We start from the raw sequence: 15212 nt of genomic DNA, 5'->3' as shown, positions 1-15212 counted from the left end.
ACTACAACAAGTCAGAATAACTTAAATAGTATCATGCCCAGGCACTTACATTCCCAGCAGGATGGGACCAGTGTGTAGGCTGGAATTTCCCCTTGCTGACTGCAATCAGGAAGTGTGTTGTGAGAATAGAGGTCAGCCTGAATTGCCTGTTAGTATAGTCTAGAAAATATATAATAGCTAGCTAACGCATCAACAAAGGGCATAATATAGTTTCTGGCATGACTGCGGGCCTTTATGAAGAATTAGTAAAGAATATAAATAGTAAGGGATGGGGCAGATAGCTAGTCTTGCTATCAACTCTCCATGGAGAGCTCTCCATAGAGTCTGCTGCTTTCTGAGTATGACCACAGATGCTTTCTACAGCATCACTAGCTGTTTGAGAACATATCTACAGGCATGTACAGAGGTAAATCTAGTGTTGCATCCTGAAGATAGCCTGGGCTGCTTTGGTAAAACATCTGTTGCTGACTTGATAACTTAACTTGGGCTGCCTTCTGTGACTGAGAGCAGCTGTAGCTGCTTTGAAGAGTTCTCTGATCTGTGAGGGAAAAAATCCCTTTATGAAAATTTTTCTATGCAAGAAATGAATTCAGATAGGAATATATGAATAACAGAAGGCTGGTGTGTGGAAGGATTCTTTTTCTTAAAAGAAGACCCCGAAAAAAGTAAGAAAACAAATCTCCACAGTACTTACATAAGATAAGAGCCTGTATAAAAGAAGAGACACAAGATTGAGAACATACCAATGATACCACTACACCAAGAAGCAGTGGGATAGGTGGCTGGCAGTATAGATATAGCATGAATTTGAGTGCCAGCCCCCTCCAGCTCCGTAAAGCATCTACAGCAACATTTCAAAACAACTATAGCTGCCCTTCAAGACCACCTATAGCTAGAAAACACAAGCAACCTATGCTGGCTTGACAATGCAGCTACAGTTGTTCTTACCAGTACAGCCTTAGACAGTCTGACAAGCTAGCTATAGCTATCCTTCAAGCTAGCAGTCTCCATAGAGTATGTGGAGAGTTGATAGCAAGACTGTCGATCTCGGATGGGGATATACTGATGGTATCTGAACAAACACAGCCTCCATTGTCATGATCCCAAAGATGAGCCTTCAGTTATAATGAAATCAGGAAAAGGAGAAACCCAGAAATCTTACACAAGATCTTTAACTTCTAAGTTATTTGTCATCCACTGCTTTTCTGGATAGATACTATGGCACTCTACCTTCTCTAATCACTTTGTACAAAGCACTTCTGTGATCTGTCTGTGTCCAGAGATGGTACAGCACAAAGGAATCTGCAATAGCATCCCAAACACTTCTGAGCACTGGACCAAATAGGACTAGGAGACACAATAGTCAGAAGTATGCATCATGCTAGCAGGGAAAGATGCTACCGATTCTGTATCATCCAAATTCCATAGTTATAGAAGGCCTAAGAAAGGTATCCTCTGTACTGACCGTGGTATGGGCATTGTGCTGAGCTCTTGGCACCGCGGGAACACAGATGGGTCGGAGAATTCAATATTGATGATGCACGGCAGGATACCCAGCATTGTGATGGGCACTGTGAGATATCGTTTAGGGGCTCCATATAGGATCCAGATCCGCCAGCAGAGCAGTGCTAATATATGTGTTGGTACTAAAGTATATATGCATATAGGATCACTTGCCTACATATGAGGCTTGGAATCCTGTATCAAAGCTCAGAATGATGTTGTTGAGGATATTACATCTTTCATAGTCAGTCTGATGGAGTATCCAGTTTGCCACACCCTTACCTCTATATATCGCAATTGAAATTGAGGGATATGGTCAGCATACCACTAGAACCATGTCATGAACAACACACAGAAACCGTCCACTGATCCATCAGGAGGCCCAGCACAACTGTGCACTGGAAGCATAATGAGGCATAGCGCAGACACACGAAGAACGCGGCAGTGATGCGGGAGCTCCGCCAGTAGAGGAAGGTCCATTCATCAGGAGCAGTCTTGATGAAATCATAGAGGTATATCCCTACTCCCGTCAATATCGCATTATATCAGATTTTGAGTTCACCGATGGCACTCACCAGCTGCACAAAGTAGCACGCGGCCGGCCCATTCGTTGCTGGGGACAGGTGTGTGGGAATATTGTATGAGCAGGAGGAACAGAGGAAGCAGGGCGGACCTGTTGGTATGCGGGACAGCGGACATGGACCCGGACCCTAGGTTGAATGTGCGGTGAATACTAGATGGATAACCCAACCCGCACACTTGTCACTATATAAAGTGCCGAATGCTGTCGAAGGCGGTGTCGGTGCCAGAAGCAGCGGAATGGAACCTGTCAGACCAGTAATTAGGGGTGCCACTGGATTGTCATTCGACACTAACCATGTAGGTACCACTACCAGGCACGAGCGCCAGCGTTGTGGTTGTGCCAGTGCTGTGCGGGAAATGCAATTGCGGCGGTGACGCTCAAACGAGCAATGAAGTACTCAACGTCTCAAATCACAGCTCATGCTATGCGCTAGATGCCTGCATCAATGTTAAACGGAATAAGCCATGATACTCGTTACCGACACGTATTACTAGATGCGATTCCCCGCACCGCAAGCGCTCCTCTTCCCTTGTCCCAAAGTCGCGGCCGCCCCACAACCGTCAAGCGCAATATACTGATTGTTGTGTGTGACACGAGGGGCTGAGTTGTGTGGGTTCAAGTCGCAGGGTTTATGCCCGCTTCTAGTAGATATGTAAGTGTTTGGGATGATCTGCGAGTGCAACATATTACTTATATGTATAATGTATTGCGTCATCAGGAGGAACAACATGATGAGCAACCTCAGAATGCGCTATTCTTGGTCTTCATCGGAATTCTGTTCATCATGAGCAAGAGCGTGGCTAAAAATGGCGCTCGCACAACATACCATTTCTCCCTCCAAGTTTTCCTCCTGCATCTTTGCTCGCCATTGCAACCGCGCCTCTGCCCTCGTCCAGAAGTTGACGCTATCTCCCCAGGCGCCGCGTGTCCAATCGGTCTCTAAGTCGGCGCAGTACAGCGCACAGAACCGGGGGTCACCGAGCTCCTCTGCAAGGTCCGCGGAAGACTCTGTCTCGTATTCTGCGTCGTCGAAGTCCTCCACCTCCTCTTCAGCATCCGTCCCCACCACAGCGAGCACTCGCAGGCGCGGGCAGATGGATAGTGCCTGTCGGAGAATCTCCATTTCCGGCAGATCCGAAAATGCGAGATGGGTCAGCGCCGGAAACGCGCCAAACACAGGGACAAGCGCTGACGCGTGGTCGCTTGATGTATGCAGGTGCGTGAGCTGTGCCAGCGGCGTGAGCATTGACGCGCTCGGGACAGATACGCCATGCGCATTCGCTCCGAAAAGATCCTCAACGCTTACGGAGAGGCGCTGCAACTGTGTCAGCGGCAGCAGCGCCGGAAGCAGCGCTGGCGCGGGCGACCCGGGCGACCTGTTCGAGCTCCCCGTCCAAAGAGTGAGGTTGGTCACGCGCGTCGTCTGCCCCAGGATGTGTTCGATCGTAGCGGTAGCGCGCTCCATCTCCCACTCCAGTGCGAGATGGCGGACATGATTGAGGTCCCGGGCTGGCAGGGGCAACGCCGTTGCAGATCGTGTGTCGGACTGGCGAAAAAGGTCAAGGAAGCGCGCAGCCTCTTGTTCGCTGGAAAGCTCCACCACACGGAAGCGCAGCGGCATAATCCTGAAAGCAGCGCCGTCAGACACCCGACCATCCGCTGTACAACAGAACAACACTCGCCATTCGTAGAACCGGCGCGCGACGAGCGCCAGTTGAAGCATTGTCTCCTCGTCCGCCCAGCCCGCCAGCGCGCAGATTTCCCGCTCCAGCTCGGCAGGCAGCCGGCGCGCAGGTATGCTCGACACCATCGTCGTTGCTTCCAAAGAAGGGTCACCGTGACACGTAACTTTTCAGATGACACATGAATGATGTCACTACCGTTTTGATGACATCAGCTGTCCTCAGTTCCGTCCGGAAACGCCGACGCTCCCACGGCCCAACGGGACGCATATTCTCCACTTGTTCTCCACCTGGCGCTGTCGCCCCAGGCGTGAAGAGCCTCGCGCGGTCGGCCCGCCGACGCTGCTCCCGGTGCTCGCGGGCCTGCTCGTGCTGAGTCCTGACACACCTCGCGTTCGCGGGGTACAACGCGGTGTTCCTGCCAGTGCGGCAGGTGCTTGCGGCGTGCACGGGACTCGTTATCGCGCGGACGGAGCTCGAGGAGGGCTGGTGTAACGGCGCACGGGGACTCGGAGGCAACGACTTCTGGAAAGGGCGGAAGCGCGCTTACAGAGCCGATATGCTATAAAGAGATCTAGAACAGGTGAGCCCAAGCCATGCCAGCACCATTTTTAGTTTTCATTGACCTTAATAAAAGGGATCCAAGTGATTTACAGCCGGACTTGGAGCACTCAAGCCACATCTGCTAATATGTTATTAATATATGGTCTTCACACCAATGACACCACAACCCTTGCCCAGGTGCACAGCATCCCTCTTCCTGTCTTTCCCCCATGTCGCCGCCTGCCAAGCTCAAACCCGCCGCTGCTAGTCGAAAGGAAAAAGTGCCAGTGCTAAACAGGCACTTCAATTCAAATGGCTCTGATCCAGTCCAAGCTTCTGAGCGGAGCCCTACCATCCAGATGGTCACTTGGCCATTTGATGGGATGGCCCTTTTCAACAATGTGCAGCATATTTCTGGAGGAACATATACTCAAGTTTTAGGGAACTATAACCATACCCAGGTGTTCCATCCTACTGCAGCTGAAGCTGATACTGAGTTTGAAGATGGTAAATTGCACCATAGTTAATCATTATACTTAATACAATCCAGCATTTGAAACCATCAAATGGGGCCGTATCAGTCATGGTCCTGAAATAGCAACCATTTCCTTAATAAAACAACTACAGAAAAGGAATGGCAAGGTCAATATCATCAAGACTGGGGAAATGACTGTGTATCATGGGAAAGTGTTTCCAAGCTCTGAGAAGTTCACTATCATGAAGTATACAGTCTCTGACTTTATGCACGTATGTAATATAATATTGATAAGCTGCTCAACTAAATAATTGGTATAGTACAAGAAAAGTGCCATGAACCATCAGGATCTAGAGTATATCCAGGCAACAGCAACTAGTATAGTAGCTCACTGAAATTAGATTGTATATCCCAAAGTTATTGGGGGCATCCCACTTCAAGTCAAACAATATCCTTATCTATCATGAGGGTATGAATATAATATAAGATCAATGAATGACTTACCCTAAGCTCTGTAGAATTGATTCCATTTCTGGTTGCATTACAAAGCATAGATCATGTACTGCTTGATGCAAGTTTTCACTAGAATATGGTAATCATCCTGTACTTTTATGGAAAACCAACTATACTGAATGGAACTGAAGACAGATTTCTTCCATGTAGGGATTTTGTGTCTTGGCTGGTTTATAATTAGTCACTAACAAGACCCTTTAGGCAGCAAATCGGTATCTTTCAGAGCATCTACAGCTCTCATTGTGTGATCTTAAGTTTACACAATATAGAGAATGGTTCTGTCCAGCCTCAGGCCAATTAAAGATTGAGCTGGGTCCAGAAAATCCCTTGGCCTTTTGGTTGAAGATAAATGCAATGATTCAAGTTGAAACAAGAACTGTGAATCAACCTGCTTGTTTCCCCTCCTCAATTGCAGATACAAGTACATGGATTGCTTCTACCACACACACTTTCCATTTCCTCACAAGAAGCAGAACATTGGCAATCAATGCTGAACATGATATTGTTATCCCTCTCCTTGGACTATACCAATATGATTCTGCAGAAAGGATCCAAACTCTTGACCACTTCAAGATGCAGAAGGTAATATTTCCACAGGCCGCTGATTGGTATTGTGTTTCTGTATCAGAACAACAGACAAGCAGTAATACCACATGGTATGACTTGAAATATTGTTTGTGTGATTTCACTCAATATCACCAGTACATATTGCTTTGTCAGATCTGCATTCTGACTCTTGCAATATTATGCATTTTACTACAGGGGTTAGTTTTGTCTATGATAGAAATACTGGTACAAAAGTTGTAGGAGAGGCAATATCTATTGCAACAAATCATGTTCACTCTCCCACTGGTATGTGAATTTAGAATTTGTATAAACAAACACTGGCATTCTCATCAAATATATCTAGCATGTAAGCAGTTGTTATATTGATATTTATGAGTCTAAGCCGCACAGATCTTACTGAAGGTGTTCAGCTAGACATCAATTTAGTTGAAAACTGGAAAGACTGTCAACTAGCAGGAACATTCATGTCAGATGCCTGCACAGCAGAGATATATCTGATTATAAAAAATTTAAAGCCTACATTCCATCAATCTCTGTGTTTTATTACACTTCCAGCTGCACAAAATCTCTACTTCTGGGCATGGGATCCTCAGGGGCAAATTCCACTCTCTGCAGATGATGAAGAAATATATATACACTATGAGATCCTGGTGTATGCTAAACTTAGTGAAATTAATGTTTCATCAAATATTGAAGCTCTAAGATCTACCTTTTCTCAGCACAATTTGCTGTACTTCACAGGCTTAGTCTCAGGCTCATGTCCTTCCTGTCTTCTTCCAAACTATGGAAAAACAACACATGATATACAAGAAATTTCTGCTATCTTTCTGCAGGTTTTATCCATACAGGAATGTTTGCACTGGTGAGTACCATATTTTGGTTGATTATTGATTCTCATGGCACAAGTTACAACCTATACTGGAATATTTTAACTGAATACAGCCATTCTGACAGCTGTTGTCCAGCATCAAAAATTCCATTTTGTAAATTGTTAATTCAGAAACAAGTTTTACATTCTACAAATCACCAATCACACCAAGGGAAAGTGTCAGTGTTAGGCTCAGGGCGTCCAAATCATCAGTTCACCCGTTGGGAGGAAGTCTGGGAGTAGTTGTCATATCTGTGCATCTGATAACCATCTCGGCCTGCAGACTGGTCATGGCACATTGTTTCATCATTCCAGTTACCTTGTTCCTCAGTCTTGTTGCTTATATATCTCTGTATGTTCTCTTGTTTGTTACTTACCATATGCACTTTACACATGGCACTTACTTACAGACTTCCCTGTTTATATATCTTTAGTGTTTAAGCCCCCCAAAGTCACATCTGACACAGTGTCCAGAAAAGGAACTTTTTTGTTGATAGCTAATTGTGCCCTGCAGTTATATACTGCAATATAGAGTGATCAGTATAACCAAACTTTAGTTATTAGAGAGTACAATCATCAGAGGAATGTCACATATCATATGAATGCTTTTGAAAATCAATGTGTTACAACCCTAGGGGCTATTCGAATCAAATGAAATCTTACAGTGGTTTCCAAAGACCCCTACAAGATGGGATATTATGCTCAACATTGGCTTCTGTGGTTGAAGTTGATTTCCTAGTGGCAGTACAATTTTATTAAACTTTTAGCCTGTATTTCATCATCTTAGATAATAACTATTCAAACCACTTGTTTTTATTTATTCACCATTTGAATCATGATATCATCATAAACTAAGTAGAAATAAAAGGATGAGCATGGATTGCTTTTAGGGAGGGAGTAATCATAGTGCATAGGGTTGAGTATGGGTCCGGGTCTCAGAAGGCCGACCCTGACCCTGACCCTGATTAACCCTGACCCTTCCGGGTACAGGTCCAACCGGGTCCGGGTTGACCCACGGGTTGGAGACATAGAAGTAGAAGATGTATTTGGGACAATAATTTCAATATAAGATACATTTTGCTGTATGATATTGGCTCAGATATAGCATATGGAGCCTATTCCTCAATATGTCAAGCATATTTAATACAGTGCACTCATATGTCACATGTCACATGTCACATATATGACATATGAGTAACATAAGTGACATATGATTTTTTTTTTGTCTCTTAAAAACTCACAAAAATCAAGTTTAGATAGGGAATTGTTAAATCGCAACAGCTCATTGGACCCTCCGGGTTGTCCCTGAAAAGGGTCTGGGTTTGGCCGGGTTTAGAAATTGCCATAAGGTAGAGAGCGTGGGAACCCCGCACTTTTAGTCAGCTGATGGGATCAGCGCTGATGCGCCCCTCATAACACAGAGAGTTGACACCCAAAAATATTGAAAACATGTGGAAATGAGAGCTACAGATATGCTTGATTAAAGTTAGGTTCCAAACTTTCAAAATATGTACATTTTAGATTTCTTGACCTCAGAGATTTTGTCGCTGTGATGTGGGTGACCTCAGCCAAAGCGTGACATCAATGTGACTTCATTGTGACAACATAGCCATATAAACAGGTAATTTATAGAAAAAGCAAACAAGCCTATTTTGAGCATATATCTGACTATACTGGCATATATCAAAGGTAAAAGAAAGTATAATTGAAGTTACTACCAGATTTAGAAGGATGTCACACTCTGTTACATGTGCTCAGAATGGTATCTACAGTCAAATGGTGGGGTTTGAAGCAGGATTGTAATATGTAGCTAGTGTAAATACATTCAAAGTCATGGATATCACCTCAGAAACCTTGAACTTCACTGAAAAAATATTTTTTTGGTTCATGAACCCCAAATTTTGTCGCTGATGCCATCAATTGATTGATTTGTAAAGGTGCGGGGTTCCCACGCTCTCTACCTTACCCTGACCCTGACAGACCCTACCCTGAAACCCTGCGGGTCGACCCTGACCCATGCTCTATCCTATTAGTGCATTGGTCCAATTTGTCAGCAAGGAACCAACAGTCATGATCTATGGCCTGACTTAAAACCTGTGTAAATTCCTACTGAGGTCAGATTCTGAAAAATAATTTGGCTAAAGTTTGTCCAGATTTTTTTTTTGAAAATCGGTCTGGACCTCTCATGTCCATATTTGGATCGGACATACCAAAAATACAAAGATTTTGTCCAGATTCTGCTTCAACCTCAATTTTTCCCCCAACACACTAAAAGTAGGTCAAAAAATGCAGAAAATCAAGTAAATACTAGTACAATCTCTACCAAATATTTTCAGTCTAATTGTTGGTTGTCATGGGTATATTAGAAGCTAAGTAGTGAAATTATAAATGACCTCAACAGTCCAAATCTTGTTTTATATGTGTGTTAAAACTTGACGTTTATCCGGATTTGCGCTCAGACCTCAGACATTGTCAATGGTCTGGTTCGGTTGGATTCTAGATTCAAGATGTTTTGGCTCAAATCCTGTCAGGATTTCCAAAATTTGTCTGGATTCCGGTATTTGACCTCAATAAGGACTCACACAGTCACACCGGATTTGGTAAAATATCCCTTGAAGTAGAAACTGTTCTAGATTCTGGTAGAATCTAAAACCAAATCAACTTGTGTAGATTTGCCCAGAATATACTTTTTGGAAACTGAGATTGATTTTGGTCAAATATATACTAGTTTTAGCAAGTGTGAAGTGAAAACTATCTATGACACTGAAACTATGCCTGAAATAGTTCATATCTGCGTGCATATATTTGGTCATGATATCACGCGCATCAAATGTGGCGAAACTGTCAGTGAAATAAAGGATTTCACTGACAGTTTCAGCACGGATGATACAAAGGAAATCAGCAGTGGAGAAATATACATAGATTCTCTTTGTTTCTATTTGCATTTCTCCACTGCTGAAACTGTAGGTTTACAGTACAATGAAATCATTGTTGAAATCTCAAATTTATTCATCTCAGAAATTGTGATTAAAACTGTCAGTGTATACATTGGAGAAATTGTAAGAGATATTGTATGTATATCAGTGACTCAAGTTAAGGGGCAGGGTCTGTTAAGGTCAGGGTCTGCCTTTCAAGACTCAGACCCAGCAGCCCTTTATTCTGGGCAAATCTACACAGGTTGATTTGGTTCTAGCGTGACCGTGACTGATGTCACCAGTCACAGTCACGTCACACCCACGTTGACGAAGACTCTGACAACGACAAGAGTCTACCGCTACACTCACACTCTTTCACTCATCATGATCAACGTCTTCCATGACCATGCCGCCGCCATTCAAGCCCTCTCATTCTTTCGCCCATTCGTCCGGCGTTCGGATTTCCCGCTCAATGTCGCCGCCATATCCAGGCTGAGAGACGAGGCGGAGCACATCCAAAACGCAATCAACGCCCTCAAGCCACAGCTAGAAACCCTCGAAGACCGTCTAGCGGCCATCCAGCATGACCTATCGAGCGTTGTGTACCCTGTCAACTCTCTCCCCGCCGAAATTCTGGGCCGGATGTTTGAGGTAGCCATGGACTCCGTGCCTCCCCACGAAATCAACCGCACACGATTCCGAATTACTGCCGTCTGTCGACTTTGGCGCGATATCGCGATCGCGCACCCACACGTGTGGACGCGGATCTACCCCCCGCGCCGGACCCTCAATTCCAGTAGCGACTCCTTATTCGACGATTCGCTGCAGCACGCTCGCGGTTTACCGCTGGAATTTTCCCTGCCTCGCCACTCTAGGCCTCCCCGTTTTCTATTCAACTCTGCTGCGCAGTGGGCCGTTGCCTCCGTGGAGAGCACCCCCTGGTCACGTTTCGCAAGCCATGACCATCGCATCGAGTGTCCGCGACTCACAAAGCTTGTCATCGACTTACAGGATTTTACGAGACCGAATCAATACTACATGGAACTGGACACCCCGAATCTGCGTGAGCTGTCCATCCGCACGCCGACCTACTTGACGGGCCCTTATCTCTCGTTTCCCCGCCACCAGCTGAAGAAACTGACCATCCGGCAATCGGCGACGTATGAGGAGCTCTTGCCCCTGCTCGCGGAACTAGTCGGCCTGGAGGAGCTCGTCATCGCCTCAGCTTTCAACTGGGGGGGCTCTGTGGACCCGAAGTTCGAGGTGACGCCCGTCTTGATGCCCCACCTGTCCACGCTCCTTCTGGGCGCGCTTACCAATGCCTACCTCCTCAAATACGTCGACCTCCCCGCGCTAACGACGCTGGAGCTCGCGGATTTTGACGCGGAGGAAATCCAACTCGTGATATCCTGCATCGTCCGCTCCGGCGCACGCATCACCACCCTCTCCTTGATGCCCACCATCTACGCCGACCTCAAGCACGCTTTCCTGTCCCCCGCGTTCAGCCCAGTCACACAGCTGCTGGTCACCGCGTTTAACATGCGCCCCAGTAAGGCTCAGCAGTGCGCCGCGGACCTTGCGCGGCTCGACACCCTGCCCAACCTTGCTGCATTCACCCTGCACGTCGCCGCCGGCCGGCGCCAAGACCGGAATTGGGATCGGGACGCCAGGGACGGCCTTGTCAGCCTCGAACCCTTCCTCGAGGGGGTTGCCTCCAGAGCCGCTAATGCGCTGCAAGCTGTCGGTCACGGGATGCCAGTGAAGCTCACCAAGCTCTGCACCGAGTTCAGTGCACCAAGCAGGATTTCGTCGCAGGACATGCGTGGCGCGGCACGCTTGCAGCGGATTTTAAAAAGTCTCAGCTTGTGTATCCTTCAAGATTAGTTCTATCTATAACTACAGATTCACTACACATTTCACGATCCAGACTCTTTTTTCCTGTATCGAAATGAATATCGCACTTTGAATCGCTTGCGCCATTCAGTGGCATCCGATGATCCACCTCTACTTGCTGTTGCTTCCTTTATAGCTATATGTACAAACGAGATGAAGTAGACTCCCCCATGGAACTCCTAAAATTTTATAGGTCGCGCTCATCGACATAGACGTAATCCTTCCAGCCCATGAGCTCCTTCTCGAATCCGGTGCTCTCAGACCACTTAAGACGGAAGAGCGGAACATGAATGTCCACAGCCCGGAGGGGCGGGGCACCGCGCCACCAGCTGTGCATGCAGGACGCGGGTGTCTGGGATGCCCGCGTCATCCACCTCGTCGTTCTCCCAGCCGCCCGAGACATCCGCGTGCAGCCAGAGGGAGCGGAGCGCAGACGGGAGGAACGACGGGAGCGCCATTACGAGCGCAAGTATCTGGGTATGTGTTAGAATGGCGCGAGTCGGTCGAGGGAAGACGCACCGATCCCGTCGCGTTGTCGTCGTTCACTGTTAGCTCTAACTTGAGTGACTCCATGGCTGGAAAGTGATTCAAGATCTCCGTCACCAGGTTGCCGGAGGCCCAGTCGTCCAGCGACAGTTGCAGGTGTGTGGTTCGGGCGAGGCATTCGCGCGGGAGAGTGGCGAGTGAGTGGAGCAGCGGCGCCGCATAGGAGTAGTGCAACGTAAGGCTTTTTGGTCGGGCCAGCGGGAGGAAAAAGCCTGCCGCTCCTGCGTGGCTTTGCAGCTCCGTGAGGTGAGGAAAGAGGAGTCCCGGAGAATAGCGTTCGAGCTCCGCAAACCGCGCGTCTTCGCAATCGATATCAAGTGATTGTACACTCGGAAACGCGGTTGCAAGTAGGGAAGGGATGACATCTAGGTCTGCAGGGTCGAGCGGCAGCTTCAGTCGCGTCACATGAGGGAAGACAGGGAATCTGGAAATTTCGGCCTGCTCCAGCTCAGACCTGTTGTGAATGAAGAGCCCCTGCAATACGTCCGGTGACATTACCGCTAGCCAGCGCCCAGGATAGCTCCAGTGACTACTGCCGTTTTTCTCAAGGGTGAGGTCGACAACGGGGAGTTTGACCGCGGGGAATTCGGACCGAAAACTTGAAAGGCGGGGCAGTAATGAGCAGTGGTTGAGCTTGAGGGAGAATGCGGAAAGGGAAGAGAGTGCGTCGATCGACGCAGTTGTGAATGTGATGCCCTGCGCTTCGAACAAGCGCAAGTTGCTGAAGAACGCCATTGTGGAGAATAGCGCAGCAATCATGGTGTGGGTGTCGGTATCGTCGGAGAACGGCGCCGGCGCGTCAGAGACAAGGTCCGAGGTCACGCTGACGAGGACGACGTGTGGTGCTATGGCCGCCGAGGCAAACAACGCGAGCTTATCGGTAAGCTGCCTTCGTTGTTCTGGAGCAGGACACCGGAGTGCCCCGACGTCGTCGTCCAAGACATAGGGCTGGAAGTACAAAGAAGTGAATAAGAAGGGGCGCGCTAGCGCGCAGAAGTTCCGTGAGGCGAGGGATATGTTGCAAAGGTCCGACGTGGCCGAGAGGCGGAAGATCTCGAGGAGGAGCTCGTTTGGCAGCATCGTGGTGCCGCTGGTGGTGGTCGAGAGCAGAAGCCGGTGCCGTGGGAATCCTCCGATGGTCACATCAGGAAATGGTGCCGCTGATCAGCTCGGCGGCGGCTTGGCAACCGCTGATCATGAGCCGTGGATATGAAACTTGCTGCCATGCGGGCGAAAGTCTGAAGAAGCTTGGTTCGACCGTCGACGTGGGCCGATGGGGATACATAAGTACGCCGGTCTTGAGGTGTGCTGCGGGACCGGCAGGCCGAAATGCACGATGGGAATCGCGCTGCATCCGGCGCCGACGCGATAACGTTCCGATTGATCGCGGTCTACTCCGTGGGATATTCGAAGTTCGATCTCTCTCTCGTGATCGCAGTCGCGAGGATCGACTGCGGACCTGCCTGGCGGGCTGGCCATCGCTGCACCGCGACTTCGCGAACCACCGCCGTCCCGCGCGGATGCACAACGCGACATGGAGCCACGGTCGGTATATAAGGCCCCGCGCGGTTGGCAGACCCCATTGGCTGTGCCACCGTCCGCTTTTCCGCTCCCTCCCTCTATTCGCAGTACCCCCCGGCTGTGCCGCACTTCAGTCCAACTTCAGCCACCTTCCACCGACTTCAAATCTCACCCCCACGATGCGCGTGTCCGTCTCCGTCTCGTTCGCGTGCAGTGTCCTCCTCGCGCTGCAGGCCCTCGCTGCGCCCGTCGACCTCGCCGCGCGTGGCAACAAGAACAACAACAGCAACAAGGCCGCCGCGCTGACCGGGGAGCTCGAGGCGACCGGGGCCGCCGCCGGAACCGGCGTGCAGGCCGGCGCGACGCCGGGCACTAATAACGTTAACCCCACCCCCGGCGGCAACGGCGACGTGAATCCCACCCCGGGTAACGGAGCGGTGCGTTGCGTCTGGCCTGTCCTCTCTTGTAGCATGCTGACGAGAATGTGTCCAGGCCGGCGCGGCCGCCACCGGGGTCACCGCCGGCACGCGCACCGGCGCAAAGGGCCGCAAAGGCAAGGCGAAAGGCAAAGCCGTGTGTCCTCTGTCGACTTACCCACAGCCAGCTGACGTGAATTTCAGGGCCGCAAAGGCACAGGCCGCAAGGGCCAGGGCCGTAACCGGAACGGTAACGGCGGGAACGGCAACGTCGCCGCCACGGGTGGCGTCTTGGTGCGTAGCGTTGTGAAGTAGCACTTAGGGCGGTGGCTGATATGGCGGGTGTAGAACAACGGCGCGGCCACGGGCGGTAATGCGCCGACGCCTGGCGCTGCCGGCAATGTGCAAACTCCGGGAGCCGGCAACGGCCAGACTCCCGGCGCCGGTACCGCAACCGCAGGAAACGCTCAGCAGACAGGCAACGGCCAGACGCCCGGCGCCGGCAATGCACAGACTCCCGGCGCCGGCGGCGCCACTGCCACCGGTCAGACCGCCGGCGCACAAACACCCGGAGCCGGCAAGGCCCAGCAGACCGGGAACGCACAGACTCCCGGAGCGGGTGCCGCTCAACAAACCGGGAACGGCCAGACCCCCGCCGCGGCCGCGACGCCCACCGGCACCGTCGACGCGCAGACGCCCTCGGTGCGTGTCCCCGCTCTTTCACCCTGATACGAGTTTCTGATTTGACGCAGGCCGCCCGCCCGACGCCGCGCGCCGAGGACTCGGAGGACCCGTTCGGCGATTTCGTCGAGGTGGAGGAGGAGAGCGAGGATGAAGAGTTCTTTTGAAGGGTCACTTTGGGCTGCTTTGAAAGCAGGACATGACTCGGAGATTGTGGGGAGGATCCGTCTGTCGTAGACAACCTCGAATATGCAGATCTCTCTTCGCCGGACGCATGAGAAGCATGACAAAAACAAAATCACATAGAAAGCATCAGCCGCGCCCTCCCTTCTGAAAACGCTCCCCGTTTTCAGAAGCCCCGAGCTGACTTCCTCCTACTACGGTTCGGTTCCTTCAACAAGTTCAAGTTGGGCATTGGCGGCAAGAGTTCCGCACTACGGGCGACGACGGTCATCGCTGGATGACAAAGAAGAAGACATGTTTCTGCTGTTCATATGAGCAACAAC

The 15212-nt window shown here is 49.6% G+C and overlaps 2 protein-coding genes across 2 annotated transcripts; one reads left to right on the top strand and one right to left on the bottom strand.

The window, feature by feature from the left end:
* Positions 1–10033: 10033 nt before the first annotated feature.
* MIND_00581800 (uncharacterized protein) lies at positions 10034–11533 on the top strand (the record flags this gene model as incomplete). Its single annotated transcript, XM_037362577.1, has 1 exon — positions 10034–11533. One exon carries the CDS (start codon positions 10034–10036, stop codon positions 11531–11533), a length of 1500 nt encoding a protein of 499 aa, XP_037220498.1.
* Positions 11534–11808: 275 nt separating this feature from the next.
* MIND_00581700 (uncharacterized protein) lies at positions 11809–13195 on the bottom strand (the record flags this gene model as incomplete). Its single annotated transcript, XM_037362576.1, has 2 exons — positions 12062–13195; positions 11809–12015 (listed from the first exon to the last, which is right to left on the bottom strand). The coding sequence occupies exons 1-2, from the start codon at positions 13166–13168 to the stop codon at positions 11809–11811; spliced, it is 1314 nt and encodes a 437-aa protein (XP_037220497.1). The 5' UTR covers positions 13169–13195.
* Positions 13196–15212: the final 2017 nt, after the last annotated feature.

Source organism: Mycena indigotica (assembly GCF_014461135.1).
Source record: "Mycena indigotica strain 171206Taipei chromosome Unknown Mind.scaff0005, whole genome shotgun sequence".
Lineage (NCBI taxonomy): Eukaryota > Fungi > Basidiomycota > Agaricomycetes > Agaricales > Mycenaceae > Mycena > Mycena indigotica.
This window is presented reverse-complemented; position numbering and strand designations above follow the sequence as displayed.